The sequence below is a fragment of the Abramis brama genome (genome assembly GCF_963993115.1).
Source record: "Abramis brama genome assembly, chromosome: 8".
Lineage (NCBI taxonomy): Eukaryota > Metazoa > Chordata > Actinopteri > Cypriniformes > Leuciscidae > Abramis > Abramis brama.
Genome location: NC_139970.1, coordinates 2,866,646 through 2,886,136, shown reverse-complemented (window position 1 = coordinate 2,886,136; position 19,491 = coordinate 2,866,646). Strand labels below are relative to the sequence as shown.

Here is a 19,491-nt window from a genome sequence, read left to right as displayed (position 1 = left end):
TCCTGCCTGTGTTGTGAAGGTTTAAAGTCCACAGTGTTCAATTTTGTTCGTTCCTGTCCCACTTGTCAATTGGCAGGTAACCCAAACCAAATTGTTTCGCCAGCACCACTTAAACCGATACTGGTTCTTGAGGAACCATTCGAACGATTAATCATTGATTGTGTAGGGCTCTTGCCGAAGTCAAAGTCGGGTCACCAATATGGTCTAACTATTATGTGTGCAAGTAAGTATTAAGTATTAAGGCTAGGAAAGTTGTTCAAGAGCTCATCAAGTTCTGCTCTACATTTGGCTTACCAAAAGTGATCCAGTCAGATCAAGGCACTAATTTTACATCTAAAGTATTTTCACAGATGTTAAATGATTTTGGTATCAAGCACCAATTGGCCAGTGCTTACCACCCGGAATCCCAAGGTGCATTGGAGCGATTCCACCAGACTCTCAAGTCAATGCTCCGACAATGTTGCATTGAGACTGGTAAGGAATGGGTTGAAGGCTCACCCTTGATTATGTTTGCTGCAAGAGAGAGTGTCCAGGAGTCACTGGGATTCAGTCCAGCAGAGTTGGTGTTTGGACACACTATAAGAGGTCCCATTAAGTTGATCAGTGAGCAGTTGCTTTCACAGAGTTCTTCCCCTATATCTATCCTTGACTAAATCAGTTCCTTTCATGAACGACTTCCCAAAGCTTGTGAGAATGCTAAAGTTCATCTTGCTAACTCTCAGACTAAAATGAAAGTGCAATATGATTGTAAGAGTGTGGCATGTACTTCTCAGCCTGGTGAGTCTGTGCTCGTCCTGCTTCCTGCTCCTGGATCTGCATTGCAGGCTAGGCTCTCTGGAACTTACACTGTAGAGAGGAAGCTAAGTGTGTAGCTGCCTGGCTTAAGAAAGGTAACATAAGAAACATTTGGTTATTAAAAAAGGCTTGGGGGATTTGTGTCTCAAGGGTGTATCTCAAGCTGTCTAGGATGGCAGCTTGAGTGTGTGTGTGTGTGTGCGTGTGTGTGTGTGTGTGTGTGTGTGTGTGCACGTTTCTTTTTTTTTTCTTTTTTTGTGTTATTGTGTTAACACTCTTGTGTTAAATCCTTTTTGTTTTGTAAGTTACTGTATGTTTGTATATACTTTTATTGTCCATTACCTAATAAGTATATATTGTTTATTCATTGGGAAGGGATTAGTAGAGAGGTGGGTGCCATTTCCTTTTATATCTTGTTTTTCTCTTCTTTAAGCTAGTTAGGGAGTTAGTGTATTATTATTGTACTTTTGTTTTCTCCCAAATAGTTAGAGGGTTTATGTTTGTTGTGTTGGCCTTGCCCCCTCTTGAAGCCTTGAAATCCTCCCAGTCCCACACTTGTTAAATAAAGAACGTGTTTGCTATTGAGTTGTTTTTGGTCATTGTTACGGCATTGGGGTTTGGAATTGAACCTTGCAGCCTCCACACATCACACCATTTTTATTCTGTTACCTGTCCCTTCAAGACGACACACACACACACACACACACACACACACACACACACACACACACACACACACACACACACACACACACACACACACACAAACAAACACACACACACACACACACACACTCACTATCCATAGGTGTAAAGGTTTTTATACTGTAAACTACTCTCTCCCCTTACACTAACCCTATAAAAAGAATAGGTTTGTACTTTTTAAAATCAAAAGTTTGATAGTGATGGCCTTATGAAAGGCAACTTTTGTGAATAAAATGGTTATATAGATGAAACAACTATTTTGTGTTGTGAATATGATACTTGATTTTGAAAATGAAAATGATTTTGTGTATTTACTAACACAATTGAAAATGTGCTGAAATGTTTGAATAAAGTGCACTTTGATGATCTGTTGTGATATTAGTACTAAGAGTTTTGAAAAAGTGCACCTTGTGAAAATAGTAGGCCTACCAAAGTGAATAAAGACAAAAAACTGTAACAAACCTGATGACACACCAATCAGAGTCTCAGGATAAGGGCCATGGGGAATTATGTGCTTTGGAAAATGAATCCCGTGGGAGAGAAAGAGGAAGAAAAGAGGAAAATAAAAATGAAGAGGACAGGGTCAAAAGACATTTATTCCTGATGAAATACAGAGCACTATAGTTGAGCATGTTCTTCTGCAGGAATGATCATGAGGGAAGTTGGTCTACAGGGTTTTACTCACAGTACAGCGGTACTTTGAGAGACCTTTCACTGTTACAGTAAATACCGAGGCACATGTTGTTAGAAAACTGCTCCGTCACAAAATCTGACTATATAATGACAGAATAATCCAGTAACCGGCTGTGATTGGCCCGTCCCGAGCAGCGCTGAGGAAAGTCACGGGCACCACGTGACCGCGGGTTCACTTCAGCAGAGCAGAGATCATCGTTATTTATGATTAAAATCTGAATAATGACGTCTGACACGAGTGCATATAAGTGAAAATAAGCCGTTTAAAAAAAAATATATATATATATCCAACGAACATTAGTAATATACAGTATACAGAATTTACATATTAATACATAAAAATGAATAATAATAATAAACACTTGCCAGAGTGTACAAATTGATTAATTAATCAAAAAACGGTATATTCATTAGAGATATGACAAGTCTAGTGAAATAAGCAGTGAGGAGGAGGACGTGTCGCGGTTAGCCCCGCCCCCTGCGCGAGTGGTCCTCAGCCACGCCCTGCTCCGCATCCTCATGACAACAGCAGCATCCTCGCCATCCCATCATCACTGCGAACACAACACACAGATAACCCTGAAGAGAAGACTCGCCATCCCAGCATCACTGCGACTGACTCCAGCAGGACAAGATAACACACACAGATAACACACACAGATAACCCTGAAGAGAAGGATTCCAGCAGACACCAGCATCTTCTTCTGTTTCTCGCCTGACGCCATTAGCTCGAGCTCAGCCCGTTCCTCGCCGTCTTCTGCTGTTCTAATATAAACTCGCTTATACTGTGTGATCATGACGGACGCCGTAGCCGAGTGTAATATTAAAGTGCTGTGTCGCTTCAGGCCTCTGAACCAGGCGGAGATCCTGCGCGGAGACAAGTTCCTGCCCAGCTTCCAAGGGGACGACACGGTCATCATCGCGGTAACCATCTCCTTTATCCAGATTTACCGCACATTCAACACTAATATAGACATTAATGATGATACGAATGATGATGATGATGATGATGCGCGCGACAGTGTCAGTATGACGTCAGCACATATAGAGGCTCGAGGCCTAATCTGAGTCTAGCTAAAATAAACCAAAATAAATATAGTTCTGTCTGTGTGTATAATATATATATATATATATATATATATATATATATATATATATATGTATATATATGTATGTATGTGTGAGAGATAGTTTGAATGAATGCAGGGAGTGGCTGATGATGATAATGTAACAGTTATTGGGGAGGGGGAGGGTTTTATTTTGCTAAGCTGTAATACATGTATATGTAGTGAAAGCTGAATGTGAAAGTCATCACAGGTCTGTAAAGGCTTATAGTGTATAAAGCTGAACTGAGACAGTCTGTTCCTCCGTCTATATCTCTGTGACGTGATTAATGGTCTAATAATCAATATCTGAGTCCAAACAATGACGTTCCCGTTTCCTCTGTGTGTTTATGTGTCCGCAGGGAAAGTCGTACGCGTTTGACCGTGTGTTTCCCACTAACACCACTCAGGAGCAGGTGTACAACACATGTGCCAAGCAGATCGTCAAAGGTCAGTGTGTGTGGAGTGTGTTTCATGTCTATAGCTGAACTCGTTACATCTGAGCTGTGAGGATAGCGTTCGCCAGGCGTATACTGGAGGGATGATGTGTGTGTGTGTGTGTGTGTGTGTGTAGATGTGCTGGGAGGTTACAACGGCACCATCTTCGCCTATGGACAAACCTCTTCTGGGAAGACTCACACCATGGAGGTACAGTGGGTTACACTGTTACATTATTACACAGTTTTAATTCCAGAAACATTATCAAGAGTTCATTTTGCATTCGTTTTTTAGGTAACACTTTACAATAAGGTTCATTAGTTCACATTAGTTAATTACATTAGTTAACATAAACTAAGAATGCACAATACTTCTACAGCATTTATTAATCTTAGTTAATGTTCATTTCAACATTTACTAATACATTATTAAAATCAAAGGTTGTTTTTTATCAAAATGTATTAATCTTTGTTAATGTTAGTTAACAAAGATGAATAAATACTGTAACAAATGTTAGTTAATACATTAACTAATGAACCTTATTGTAAAGTGTTACCGTTTTTTACACTATAAAAATAGCAAAACCAGTCAAAAGTTTAATAAAATGACTTTGCTCTCAAAATGGCAAATATTTAGCATAACATATGTTAAACATCACTACTAAAATCTTTTGTTTTGTTTTGGTTTGGTTTGTGTCATTGGTTCAATAAATTAAAATAATCACAAAATAAAAACAAGGAAAATTAAATCAGTTCTAAAAGGAATTAAAAGAGTAAAAAGATGATACATAGATAAACAAAACACCGGTGTATCATATTTTCACATTATTAAAAGATTAAAAATGGAAGTGACCTGGCCAAAATGAGCAGCACAACATTGTTAAAAAAATAATAAAAAAAGATGTAGAAAGAGAAAATCACCATATCATCAGAACGATTAGACACACGTCTGTCTGTGTAAGTTACCAACATTCTGCCACGAATTGACAACGATAAAATACTTTTTTCCTGATGTATCTAATAAATAATACACAATGCATAATAATATATGCATATGGATTTATTGTGCTGTCTGAACCATCATGCGAGCCTTTGCTCTGTGTATTGATCTGAACCGAGCCGGACGATGACATCACTGATTTAACCGAACGGCTTTATAGACGAACAACTAAATCAATTACTTTTATTATACTAATAAATGACTGACACATTCTTGCTCTTCTACTGTGCGTGCAATAACAAAGATGATATAGAATAAAAACAAATATAACAGTATTACTTAGACATTTTTTGTGCAACAATATTTGACTATTTATGTCCTAATTTATTTCTAATTATTGCACAGTTTTTATTCTTGCATTGTTTATTTTAGTTTTTTATAGCTATTGTGCCATTTATTGAGGAAGCGGCGCAGACATGCACTCTAGTTTCTGATGTTTCATTGGTTAATGCTTTGATCTTGTGTTTTGACCGGGACCTTAGTGCTTCGTTTCGTTCCTCCATGTAAAGATGTGTGTGGAAGGACAATTAAAGACCCTTGAAGAGTTTGATCTTTACAGTGACACTGCTTTCTCTTAGAGCTGCCGAACTGAATCATGATTTTCCTGTTATCCCTGTAAAGCTTCTTTGAATCTGTATTGTATAAAGCGCTATATAAATAAAGCTGACTAGACACGGCTCGGATCAGACCAGGATGAGTTTGACTAATGACGTGTGTGTTTCAGGGGAACCTGCACGACCCGCAGCAGATGGGCATCATCCCCCGCATCGCAGAGGACATCTTCAACCACATCTTCTCCATGGACGAGAACCTGGAGTTCCACATCAAGGTACTAGAGTTCCCCCTGAACACCTGACTTGAGTTTACCTACAGTCGACACTTTTAAACATTATACTTCAATTATAACCTATATCTATTATAAACATTATACTCTCTAAACTATAACATTAAACATGACTTCACCTCTGACGGCTCGGGTTGACTCCTAAGAGTAGCTATTCTGACCGCATAAAAGGCCTAAAGCTGCGTTCACGCTACAAGAGACTGTCGCTGCATGTCGCCAGTGGCTGGCGGTGCGGTCGCTAGTGGGCGTTCCCACTACTGGTTGCCTAGTAATGTTTGTGAGTGACATTCACGGATGTTACTCCATGTTGTAGACAACAAATCTGTTTTTTTTGCTGCTACAAACAAACGTTTTGTAAGGAAAAGTCTAAATATAAATGAAATTAGTTCATGAAATGCATAATATTAAAGATGAACGAGAAACAGCGAGTGCTCTTTGCCATCGCGGCTATTTAACTGCAGCAAACGGGCAAATGTCGGTCTATCTGGGTTCACGAAACCATTCAGTCTCGGAGTCAGCATGACGAGTACCACTGTATGTACACAGAGACCTATCATACATTATAGGAACGTTTCTGACTGCTAAAATGAGCTTCTCATTCAACTTGCCTCGGTCGGACTCGGCACTGAAGAGTGACGGATCACGTGCGCTCCACTGACTTCACTCCTATTGGTTGTCGCTCCCGAAAGTCGCTCTTCATTTGCATAAAGTTGAACAGATCTCAACTTTGTTGCGTCGCCAGACACGCCCCATCCTTTTGTGTTGCTTTGTCGCTTGTAGTGTGAACGGGGCTTAATAATTATAGTTCCCTGACCGCAATCTAACGACGTCTCGTTCCTTTGTGAACAATATCACTTGGGAATAAGGTCTGTAGTGTCCCACTAACCCTGCTGCACTGCAATAACTAGACAGACTCCAGACAATGCCTTCGAATATGCTTTCTCACGGCTGGAGGATCTCAGACCAATTTCAGAGAGAATCCCACCAGCAAAAATACAACAGTTTTTATAGAGTAGGAGCATGGCAAAGTGGACATGATGATACATCATTTCCCTACAATTTGATTGGTTGTTCATATGCAAACCCTTCTGTTACTAGGTAGAAGCAAACTCTGTTTTCTTGTTTGCTTCACTTTGTTACTCAAAGTCACGAGTTTATAAACCTAGACATCAGCCTAGTTTAATTTCCCCTTTTGTTATATCCGGACATGATTCACTAACACACACACACACACACACACACACACTCAGTCACGAGTTTTTGACCAAAGAGTTTGGAAACATTTAGGATTCAAAAGCATATAAATGTTATTCCTGCAAGAAAAATAAATGCTAGTTGTGCTCGACCAGTGCTCTCAAAAGCAGTGTTTGCTCTCCTCAGGTGTCCTACTTCGAGATCTACATGGAGAAGATCCGGGATCTCCTGGACGGTTTGTAGGAAACAGAAATAGTGCAGAGTAACGAATTCCCTACAATACTCCTCATTGTGTTTCTTTCCTCTTCAGTCACGAAGACCAACCTGTCTGTGCACGAGGACAAGAACCGGGTTCCTTACGTGAAGGTGAACGATCAGCATATTCAGTGAGAGTGAGATTAAAGGAGTAGTTCACCTCAGAATTAACATTTCCTGATCATTTACTCCTTTACCCCACATCAACCAAGATGTTCATGTCTTTCTTTCTTCAGTGGAAAAGAAATGAAGGTTTTTGAGGAAAACACTCCAGGGTGTTTCTCCATATAGTGTCTTCAATGGGGTCCAACGGGTCGAAGGTCCAGATGTGAGTTTCAGTGCAGCTTCAAAGTCTCGACACGATCCAGCCGAGGATTAAGAGTCTGATCTAGACAAACCAGCGGACATTTATAACTAAATAAACATTTATATACTTTAACCTCAAATCCTGGTCTTGCTCTAGCTGTGATGCGACACACATTGCATAATAACGCTGAAAGGTCACACGTGACGTAGGCGTAAGAACAGACCCAGTGTTTACAAAGCCAACGTGCAAAGACTAAGTAAAAAAATCCTAATAAATAAAAGGTCAAACAACGATGTCGGACGATTTTGAAGTTGGAGGAGAGAATGAGATGGAGTTTTTCGCTCTACTCTACATTTATAAACCAGAACACACGTGACCTTTCAACCTGATTACGTAATGTGTGTCGCATCACAGCTAGAGCAAGACGAGCATTTGTGGTTAAAAGTGTATAAATGTTTATTTCTTTATAAAATGTCCGCTGGTCCAACATCCTGGAATGTTTTCCTCAAAAACCTTCATTTCTTTTCCACTGAAGAAAGAAAGACATGAACATCTTCGTTGATGTGGGGTAAAGGAGTAAATGATCAGGAAATGTTAATTCTGAGGTGAACTCCTCCTTTAAGCTTTCTGCCAGTGCTAATGAAGTGTGTGTTATCAGGGTTGCGTTCACGCTAATGAAGTGTGTGTTATCAGGGTTGCACTGAGCGCTTCGTCTCCAGTCCGGAAGAGGTCATGGACGTCATCGACGAGGGCAAGTCCAACCGGCACGTGGCCGTCACCAGTGAGTGCTCACACTCCTTATAATCTCACTGACCGTAGCTGCAGAAACACATGATATGAGGAGAGTGAAGAGTAAACGCGGTGTTGTTGTGTGGCAGACATGAACGAGCACAGCTCTCGCAGTCACAGCATCTTCCTGATCAACATCAAGCAGGAGCACGTGGAGACGGAGCAGAAGCTCTGCGGGAAACTCTACCTGGTGGATCTGGCCGGCAGCGAGAAGGTCTGAACTCTTTTTACTAGTGTTGGGGTTACACGCAACATTGGACCCCATTGACTTTAATTACATGGATCAAAAATAGCGAAATATTTGTCGTATCATCCTTTTAACGTTTAGGGGTATTTACCATGAATGGCGTCAGCGCTGGATAATGCATTGAATCAATGCCATCTCTATTGAATGGCAGAGGTGTAACATCCAGAAACATCAGAAAGTCCTCCTCAGTATTTTGTTCCAATCACCTGGATTTGCTAATTAGCACAGTTTTTCAGCCAGGAGATAAAACTAATGAACTAATAGCTGGCTGTAATAAACATATGGCAGGACTTTTACTTTCTGACCCGTGGACTCTACACCTCTGTTGAATGGTTAATTGATGAATGTATGTAGCTGATTTGGAGTTAAAGTGTAAGTCTCGCCAAAATGCAACCTAGGGTCTTTTTGTTAATCTACCCGAGGCAGACTTTCGTTTAAAAGCATAAGTAGAATGGAAACGCCACTTTTAAGTTTGACCGTATTTTCGTTTTAGGTTAAATGCCTTGTGAATGGGAGTGAATAGGGCACTTTTATGACAGCATCAAAATCACTATTTTTAAAACACTAAGAAGGCTCGACACAACATGAAACTGTGCTGGAAGTATCACCAGCGGCTCTACACATGAACTCCAGCATTGACAACATTGTTTGTGTACACAGAGTTTACCAAAAAGAAAGATTCACTGAAATTCACTAAAAATTCACTAAAATCACTGAGAAGCTCTGGTAATTATTACTTTACCCCACCTCTCCATGTCACACTAGTCCCGCGAGTTAAAACCAGTGTCGACCTAACATACTGTGTGTCCCAGCGAGTTAAAACCAGTGTCGACCTAACATACTGTGTGTCCCAGCCAGTTAAAACCAGTGTCGACCTAACATACTGTGTGTCCCAGCGAGTTAAAACCAGTGTCGACCTAACATACTGTGTGTCCCAGCGAGTTAAAACCAGTGTCGACCTAACATACTGTGTGTCCCAGCGAGTTAAAACCAGTGTCGACCTAACATACTGTGTGTCCCAGCCAGTTAAAACCAGTGTCGACCTAACATACTGTGTGTCCCAGCCAGTTAAAACCAGTGTCGACCTAACATACTGTGTGTCCCAGCCAGTTAAAACCAGTGTCGACCTAACATACTGTGTGTCCCAGCGAGTTAAAACCAGTGTCGACCTAACATACTGTGTGTCCCAGCGAGTTAAAACCAGTGTCGACCTAACATACTGTGTGTCCCAGCCAGTTAAAACCAGTGTCGACCTAACATACTATGTGTCCCAGCCAGTTAAAACCAGTGTCGACCTAACCTACTGTGAGTCCCAGCCAGTTAAAACCAGTGTCGACCTAACATACTGTGTGTCCCAGCCAGTTAAAACCAGTGTCGACCTAACATACTGTGTGTCCCAGCCAGTTAAAACCAGTGTCGACCTAACATACTGTGTGTCCCAGCCAGTTAAAACCAGTGTCGACCTAACATACTGTGTGTCCCAGCGAGTTAAAACCAGTGTCGACCTAACCTACTGTGAGTCCCAGCCAGTTAAAACCAGTGTCGACCTAACCTACTGTGAGTCCCAGCCAGTTAAAACCAGTGTCGACCTAACCTACTGTGTGTCCCAGCCAGTTAAAACCAGTGTCGACCTAACATACTGTGTGTCCCAGCCAGTTAAAACCAGTGTCGACCTAACATACTGGTAGAACATACTGGTAGATTATTGTAATGCTCTACTGGGTGATTGCCCTGCACGCTTAATAAACAAACTACAGCTGGTCCAAAACGCAGCAGCTCGAGTTCTTACCAGAACCAGGAAGTATGACCATATTAGCCCAGTTCTGTCAACACTGCATTGGCTCCCTATTAAACATCGCATACATTTTAAAATATTGCTGATTACTTACAAAGCACTAAATGGTTTAGCTCCGCAGTACTTGAGCGAGCTCTTAACGCATTATAGTCCTTCACGTCTATTGCGATTTCAAAATTCCGGCCAGTTGATAATACCTAGAATATCAAAATCGACTGCTGGCGGGAGATCCTTCTCCTATTAGCACCAAAACTTTGGAACAGTCTTCCTAACATTGTCCGGGAAGCAAACACACTCTGTCAGTTCAAAGCTAGAATAATAACACATCTCTTTGACCTAGCATACACATAGAACATTATAGACTTTTATAATTCAATGTTAGGCTGCATAGATCAGGTCAGCCGGAACCGGGAACACTTCCCATAAATCCTGATGTACTCGTTACATCATAAAGGTGAGATAAACATCAAAGATGCTTTGCTACAAGCAGGAATTGCAAGAGCTACTTGGATATGGTGTCTATGTGATGGTATTCCATGGTGAGAAGGTGGGCGGAGCATCCACATTGTTGAGGACCCCTCTGCATCGTCAGCAGGTGTCTCAGGTTCACTAGCGTTTCACCCCTTGACCAGTACGCTTCACCTGAGTGGGGCAGCAAAGAGCATTTAGCCTTTGCCTGCAGAGGGGTTCCAACTGTGGGCTCTCTTTAGCCACAACCATCTTGAGCTAGTCTCAGCTGCCAAAGCTATCTCCCTGGTAGCTTTCTTCAGATGTTTTGGATCCAGGCCAACCTTCTGTAGGAAATAGCGCAAAGATGTTGCTGGGAAACCACGACAGCTGACTTCGATGGGAAACATAGTTGTGTGCCATCCTTTGGTAAGAGTCTCATCAATCAAGTCCTGGTACTTAGCCTTCTTAATTTGATGCGAGATAGCTAGCCTGTCCTCCCGTGGCACCGTAAGTTCAGCTATTAAGATGGTCTTGATGCTCCTGGAAATCAGGACCAGATCCGGACGGAGTGAGGTTGCTGCAATGTCTTGTGGGAAGACAAGCCTACTTCCCAGGTCCACTTGCATCTCCCAGTCAAAAGCACGCTGTAGAATGGATGGCGGGTGCTTGGCAGTTGCCTTTACCGTGGGAGTATGGTTGCCTTCACGCTGGAAGTTGCAGAATTTTGGAGACAGTGGTGCCAGATTGTTGTTGGCTTTGACCCTCTGCAGATCCACCCATTTGGCGACTTCTGTCAGGACCTTGTCGTGTCTCCACCTGTACCGCCCATCTCCCAGTGCTTTGGGGCATGCCGTCAAGATATTGTTCCACAGTGCTTGCATGATGGATCTTCTTCCTTGCCCCAGATCTTTAAATTATTTGGGGTTGGCAAGAGGTCAGAGGTCAGTAAGAAAGTCAGCTTGTCTTGGTCGGTTTCCCAGAGTTCCTTCCAGGACAGTGATCACTCGAGTGCCTGATCCCACTGCATCCACTGCCCCTGAGAGGCCAGCCCTACCGCTTTCACACGGCGGTGTTCTTCTTCTGCCTCTCGGACCCTCCGCACCACAAGCTCTCTCTTGCCTTTGGTGTTGGCCTTGCTCCACCTCTTGGTGTTGTAATGTCCAAGTCCCAGGCGGCCTTGGCAGACCACTCCGACAATCTCCTGATGTTTCCAGTGTGCTTCAGCTTCCGACACCGCTTCTTGGGGCTTCCTCTTCCTGCCGCACCTGATAGACCTGCTAGCGTGCTGGACTTTCCCATCCTTTGACAGGAGCAGCGTGCTGACTGCTCTTGCCTTGGTGGCCTTGTATTCTTCAGCTACTGATGAAACAGGCAAGCGGAGCTTGGAGGTCTTGCTGTACAGGTTCACTGAGCTGAAGGAAGGGGGAACACCCAGCCATTTCCGCACAAACTTACTGCACATCCTCTCCATTGCTTCCACTTGTGTCATAGGAAAGTCATAAAACAGGAAGGGCCATTGCAGTCTGGGTATAATGCCATACTGAAAGCACCATACCTTGAACCTCCCAAGCAACTGACTGGTGTCAATATCCTTAAGCCAGATGTTCAGTTGGACTTTGGTGTCTTTGAGATTGCCGATGTCCTTCAGGGAGTGGTCATAGTTTTTTCCAAGACAACGGATCCCTTGGTCTTGGATTACTGGGATCTCTGAGCCTTGGATGCTGAAGGTGTTTCTCATCAACTTTCCTTTGTGGATACTTAGGCTCCTGGATTTCTCTGGTTTAAATTGCATCCGTGCCCATGTCGCCATCTTTTCCAGTGCACTTAGGATCCACTGTGTTCCTTGAATTGCTGGGGTCATCACAGTCACATCATCCATGAAAGCCCGACAGGCAGGATGTCTTGTGCCGTCGTCTGCTTTAGGACCTCTACACTGCATCTCTCCTGCTTTCAGAGGAAGATTCATGGCAGCCACGAACAGGACCACTGAAATAGTGCATCCTGCCATGATGCCCTTCTCCAGCCTTTGCCATTTGGTGGTAAAGTTTCCCACTGTGAACCTCATTTTCAGTGAATCCATGTGTCACATCACCAGCTTAACCACCTCTGTTGGTACTTGGTAGTGTTCCAAAGCCCTTTGGATCAACTGATGAGGTACACTCGGGTAGGCTTTGGCAAGATCTAGCCAGACGACAGCGAGTGTGTTTTTATTACTATATATTACTATTATAAGAAGAATGGCATCTACGCTAATATTAGTCTCTCTGTTTATCCTGAGGTTTACCGCAGTCTGCCGGATCCAGGCCATATCCCAGATCTGATGAAGGATCTGCGCCTGGACGCGACGACAACGCAGTCCTGAAATGTCAACTAGTCTCTCCCCTGTGAAGGCCTCCCTCCCTCTCTTTACCTCTCTACAGATAAAGCGTTGTTGGGATAATTCCGGCTCGCGTGGCTACGTTAAAACGGTGTCGTGTTAGCGGCCCCTGAGTTAATAACTAATGATCGTTGCGATGGAAGTGAATCAATCAAAACTAACTTTAGCTGGACAATAACTTTATTCTAGAGCTGCTGTAAAGCCAAAACAATCTCTGCTACTTTAATTTCCTATTATGACTGTAAAGCTGCTTTGAAACATTTACATTGTTAAAAGCGCTTTATAAATGAAGATGGCACCCTTCGCTGATGCATGATATCATGTGTTGTTGAAGCAATCATGACTCTTTCGAAACGCATTTTTCTTGAGTTGATCTGCATAATGAGCCAGAACTGAGTGACATCAGACGGGTTGAGCTTGTGTATCTCCACACACAGGTCAGCAAGACTGGTGCAGCCGGAGCCGTTCTGGACGAGGCCAAGAACATCAATAAATCCTTGTCTTCTCTGGGAAACGTCATCTCTGCCCTCGCTGAAGGAACTGTAAGTGCACACACACACACTCTCACTGCTCGTCTCTCCTGTGTGTGAGCAGAAGACTCATGTGCCGTACCGGGACAGTAAGGGGCTGTTTACACCTGGCCACTTCATGTGTTTTCTCAGATCGGATAGCTATCTGATTTATCAAAACGATTCCATTTACACCTGGTCACATAAATGTGTTTTTGCGAAACGGATTTAAATCCGATCTTCAATTCTCGTGCTATATGCAGATTTAATGGAGTGCACGTCACCGAAAGCAACAGATATGAGCTGCATTTTATTGATCATCAGCTAAAATTTCAAAATCAAAGACCGCAATAAGAGAGAGCGGCAACAGCCCTGGAAGATCATTTCATTTCTTTACTTTTAATGATAATGATTGTGTGTTAAGCGTCTGTGACTTACTTTCACTTTGATTTGTGATAGTTTGCACGTTGGCTTAATGAATAGATGCTCAGCTGCTCATCTGCGGTGATGCGTGTTCCAGGAGCGTCATCATATCTGGCTATAACATTACATATAGCCTATAACACGCTCTCACACGTTTATTTTTTAGCATTTTTGGGAGGAGTACAATTTACATATGTGGTTTCAACAACCAGATGCATTTACACTTGTCCAGTTTCGTCTGGAATGCGTCTCAGATCTCCTCCTGAAGTGGTTTGAGCGATTGGATTCAAATCCGTCTCGAATGCGTTTCGGAGGGCATTTACACCTGGTCTTTTCACGATCGGATAGCTATCCCATCTGAGAAAACGCATGAAGTGGCCAGGTGTAAACGGCCCCTAAGATGACACACACACACACACTCTCACTGCTCGTCTCTCCTGTGTGTGAGCAGAAGACTCATGTGCCGTACCGGGACAGTAAGATGACGAGGATCCTGCAGGACTCTCTGGGAGGGAACTGTCGCACCACCATGTTCATCTGCTGCTCTCCCTCCAGCTACAACGACGCCGAGACCAAGTCCACGCTGATGTTCGGACAGCGGTAACACATCACACACACACGCAGAGCACAATACACACAGTTAAGCATGTGTTCCCTCGTTCTAATAGTTCGTTCCCTTGTTTTAGTACAATGTGGCCACAAGTCACGAAACCAGGGAACAAATTCATGTGCACAAACATCTCATCGAGATAAAACAGGATCTTTACTGTATGAGTTCAGTTACGGACTGGACAACGCTCTAGGGTTGTGCAATCACTGACCTTTGGTTTCAGTTTCAGTTTCCAGCGATTATTGAAACACGATGATTTAGATAAAACCAGTATTGAGCTGCACTGTTGTACTCTCCTTCACTGCAGTGCGCTTTCATTCTTCCTTAAAGCCCAAACTCCACATCCAGATCAGCCGAAGCCTGTCACGTGACTGTCATGTAATGCAGTCTGCTTCGTGTCAGTGTAGTGTATCTGTGCATTAGCTCTTAAAGCGACAGTAGCCTGATAAACCTGCGGCTGTCTGTCATTAATGTTCATCAAACAACTAAGGACAAAGAGAAAATCACTCTCTGCTCTTGAACAACTGCATTAAAAATAATCAATATATTTTTAAATCATACAGTGCTTTATTTTTATATTTGATTCGTTTTTTCAGTTTCTGTAGTAGGCTGTTAGGTGAACATCATACCGTATATAACGAGGTAAATTGGGTTGGGCTAAAGGGACTTCAGCCCGAATGATCTTTTACCTTTTCTTTCTCATAGAGGTGAAACAATCAATCAGACAAATAACTGATTATACGAGTACAGTTGCTGCGATTTCCTAATCGTGAAAAGTGCATATTGCAGCATTATATTTATATTTCCCCCTTTGCATCAAAGGTTACTGCTGACAATGAACTCTGCAGCGTTGAGCATTGTAGCCAATCACAAACATGTCTGTTGAACGCAACAGCCAATCAGAGGCGTTTAAATCAGTCCCTTGCGCTGAAGATGTTCTACCCTTTCACGATTCTGTCATTATAGCCAATAAACTGTAGATGCAGATGAGAGTCGAGAGGACCCGTCACATGACTGACTCTGAATCAGCTCACGATCTGAATAAAAGCTTTATTTTTCCTGCCGCTCAGAGGACCAATGACCACACACACACAGTGACAACTGCATTTACTCAGCACTAATACACTCTTTATTTCTCTGTCACGCACAGACGTAATAAGCGAATATCTCACAGAAAGTAGAATATATGGTTTAAAACACAAGCTCTTCTCTTTATTAACACATTTTATCATGATCTTTGCAAACTTGTGATGGCCAATCAGATCAAAGAAAGCAGGGCTTACCGTTCACAAAAGACGAGTGCCAATTATCAGTAACGCTTCAGTTTTAACGGTGAAAAAGTGTGTGGTAAGAAGTAGCGAAACATTTATTATTTGACAGCAGTTTTACGACTGAAATGTTCACTGACCGACAGTAATAATCTGCAGAACTGATGCAACTTACTCAGGTTTTTCTGTTTATCAAATGTCGCCATTTTTAATTGAAAAATGCTATCATTTACATGATTCATAACTGAATGTGACAAGAGAAGGAGTGCTTTGCATTTTCCACATATTAGAGATAATGTGAGCATATTTTAAATATTTTTTGCAAATAGTTTAAATTGATTACGTGATTGATTACTTGAAATCGTTTAATTAATGAATTCCTTTAAATAAAAACAGACCCAGTCATGGCTAAATATCCACTGACCCTAGAGCCGCCGTGTGACAGCGTTTACTGTTTTATAAAGCGTTTATTGTTTCTGGTGTCATCGTGAGTGTTGAACACACTGTCAGTGTAAATCAGTGGCAGGTTTAGCTTCAATTAATTGCAGAACATTGTGGCGGAGAAGAAGAGGAAGTGCAATGCAGTTCTGATTTCTGAGACTGAGACCCGTGTGTGTGTGTGTGTGCAGTGCTAAGACCATCAAGAACGCGGCCTCCATTAACCTGGAGCTGACGGCGGAGCAGTGGAAGAGGAAGTATGAGAAGGAGAAGGAGAAGAGCAAGAGCTTGAGGGACACCATCCAGAGGCTGGAGCTGGAGCTGAGGCGCTGGCGCAGCGGTGAGCCTTACACTGCTCTCAGGGGCCCGGGGCCGGTCTTACACTGCTCTCAGGGGCCGGTCTTACACTGCTCTCAGGGGCCCGGGGCCGGTCTTACACTGCTCTCAGGGGCCGGTCTTACACTGCTCTCAGGGGCCCGGGGCCGGTTTCAGCCTTACACTTTTAAAGGGTCCAGTAATGTCCAAAAGCAGCACTAAAGGCCAGTAATAGAGCCACAATCGGATGATAGAAGCAAGTCTTTAACAGTTTCAGGGTCTAAAGACTGATAGCATTTCTCTGCAGAAGTGAGTATAGTTGGAAGGAGGCAACTAATGTTTTATATAAAAGAGAGATTGGAGCTAGATGGGTCTATAATTGACAAATCCTCTCAAGCCTACTTAAAATATTAACTTAAAAGTTTGATAAAGTGACAAATGGGACACCAAATAGATTCACAAATCCACATCAAGTGTGCCACTTTATTCATCAATAAAACATCTGGTATTAATCGATTAATCGCATCCAAAATAAAAATGAGTGTTTACATAAATGTGTGTAGTGTGTATAATTACTTTGTATATATAAATACACACACATGCATGTAAATATTTAAGAAATATTTGCATGTATATACTGTATATATATTTATACATCATTTATATTATATATAAATATTTGATATATTACTAACAAATTTTTCTTAAATATATACATATATTACTGAAACACCTACAGTAGCCTGATGTGTGTGTTTCCCGCAGGAGAGAACGTGCCGGAGACGGAGCAGACGGATGCTGATGTGGCGAAGCTGGAGGTCATCGAGGACACGTCTCTGGATAACGAGAGGTCCTCATCGGAGCGCCAGCGGGAGCGGGACAGGGACTCGGACTCCTCCTCTATTGTGGTGCGCATCTCGGAGGAAGAGCGGCAGAAATATGAGGAAGAGATCCGCAAACTCTACCGCCAGCTGGACGATAAGGTCAGTCACATGATCAACACTGTCTATCAGATCTGCATCAGATCACAGTGTGTACAGTCAAACCAAGCTTTATTCAGACTCCTTCAACATTTCTCACATCATCACAGAGTTATGAACTCAGTGGATATTTCACTGGTTTTGTCCGTCCTTCTGTTAGACTGTCTCACACATGAATTATGTTGAATATCTGTCAGCTGTTAAATTTAACTACACAATTAGATAATACCAGTTTAGCTCAACCAATCACCAAGCAATGCTTCATTGTGTTCAGTCTGTGTGTAAAAAGAGCATTAGCAATTAAAGACAAAACACACTTCAGCAAAACATGATCAGCTCAAAGTGTCCGAATCATTTTTGCTCCCAAATTTTTATACATTTCACTGGTAGTCTCTGTATGGAGAATATTTGGGATGAATATGTCACAGTTTACTTTATTTTTCTATCCTCACTTACATAAATGAACTATATTGTCCTGCACACACTAGTGAAAACATATCGTAAATTATATCTGGTGTCTGAATGATTTTTGGTTTGACTGCATATGCATAACAAGATAAACAGGATTTTATTGCTGTCAGTGTTTTTTTACCCTTGTTTCCTACACTGTGTGTTCTAGGATGATGAGATCAATCTCCAGTGTCAGCTGGCGGAGAAGCTGAAGGAGCAGATCCTGGATCAGGATGAGGTCAGAGGTCACATCTGGATCATGTTAATATATTAATTACTCCAAAATAGTGAAAGGCTTAAATTTAAAAGGTTTAAATTCAGATGCTAAACCAAAAAAAAGTATTAAACATGCGAGATAAGTCAGCACACTGTTGTAATGCTCCCGAATCATTTAGTGATCTCTCCAAAAATAGAACCATGTGTCATTAGATCAATAAAGCGAAAGATTAGTAGATGCAGACATTAAATTTGCATGAGCTGCAAATTAGGGCTATCAACAGGCCTTAATTAGAATTTTTCATTTTCAAATTCAAATTATATTGACATATTATTTCTGGAAAAATACAGTTGAACAACAATCAATAAGCACAAACCAAGCGCTGGATGTTCTGTTGTCCCTGATGATTTAAGATGGAGGATCATTTTGCACTCAGGGGTCCATTTCAATTCAGCGAATATTCAAAGTTCGAATTTTCATTTGACCGCCCCACTGCAAATAAGCAAGCTCTGATTTGCATAATTTTAGATTATTTAGTAATGACCTAAAGCAGCCTATAGCCCGCACAGATGGTCACGGTCGGGGTTGGAGGAATGGAGCGAGGACTCAAGTGCACAAACAATGGGCATTTATTAAGTAATAAAAAATAAACAAAAACTACCCAGTGGGGGAAAACAAGACCAGCATCAAGACATTCCCACTGGACTGTAGCAGAAACATAGACAACGAACCAGCACAGGACTGCAAACAAAGGGAGACTAAATAGAGAAGCAAACAAAAGAGGGTAACGAGAGAGGACAGGTGTGGCAAATGAACCAACAATCAGGAAACAAGATGGGCGGGGCCAGACAATCACAGGAGAGCACATGACTGAGGGAACACAAGACAAGCCATGTGCTCTCAACACACAGGACGAAAGACGAATCATATCGGCTACATAAAATCATAATGAGAACGTCATTTTAATTGCGTGTTTGGGACGTGGCTTTTAATGGTGAGACTTTTGTAATCAGGCTCTCAAAAATTGTATAAAAATTTGGATTTCGATTTATCGGCCAATATATCGGTTATCGGCTTCTTAAATATAAAGAATTATCGGTATTGGTATCTGCCATTTTCATACCGGTACATCCCTAATATGCTTTCAAATGTAGTGAAGTAAAAGTTTCCTAATATGAAGATACATATACTTGAAAAATGTAAAAGTTGAAAAGTGTATTTTAAATCTTCATTAAACCAAAATTAAACAGATTAACAGTAAACTCAATGCTGTCTATTTGCTGAAGGAGG

At 42.0% G+C, this 19,491-nt stretch overlaps 1 protein-coding gene across 1 annotated transcript in view; it reads left to right on the top strand.

Moving 5' to 3' along the window:
• The first annotated feature begins 2,162 nt into the window (after positions 1-2,162).
• kif5aa (kinesin family member 5A, a) overlaps positions 2,163-19,491 on the top strand; it is a 39,524-nt gene continuing 22,195 nt past the window's right edge. The window contains exons 1-13 of the mRNA XM_084121685.1: positions 2,163-3,117; positions 3,659-3,746; positions 3,871-3,944; positions 5,458-5,562; positions 6,958-7,006; positions 7,082-7,137; positions 8,027-8,114; positions 8,212-8,336; positions 13,429-13,533; positions 14,375-14,523; positions 16,431-16,579; positions 17,320-17,537; positions 18,154-18,222. Coding sequence (XP_083977811.1) covers positions 2,989-3,117; positions 3,659-3,746; positions 3,871-3,944; positions 5,458-5,562; positions 6,958-7,006; positions 7,082-7,137; positions 8,027-8,114; positions 8,212-8,336; positions 13,429-13,533; positions 14,375-14,523; positions 16,431-16,579; positions 17,320-17,537; positions 18,154-18,222 — 1,404 coding nt within the window. The 5' untranslated portion in view covers positions 2,163-2,988. The remainder of the gene's footprint in view (positions 3,118-3,658; positions 3,747-3,870; positions 3,945-5,457; positions 5,563-6,957; positions 7,007-7,081; positions 7,138-8,026; positions 8,115-8,211; positions 8,337-13,428; positions 13,534-14,374; positions 14,524-16,430; positions 16,580-17,319; positions 17,538-18,153; positions 18,223-19,491) is intronic.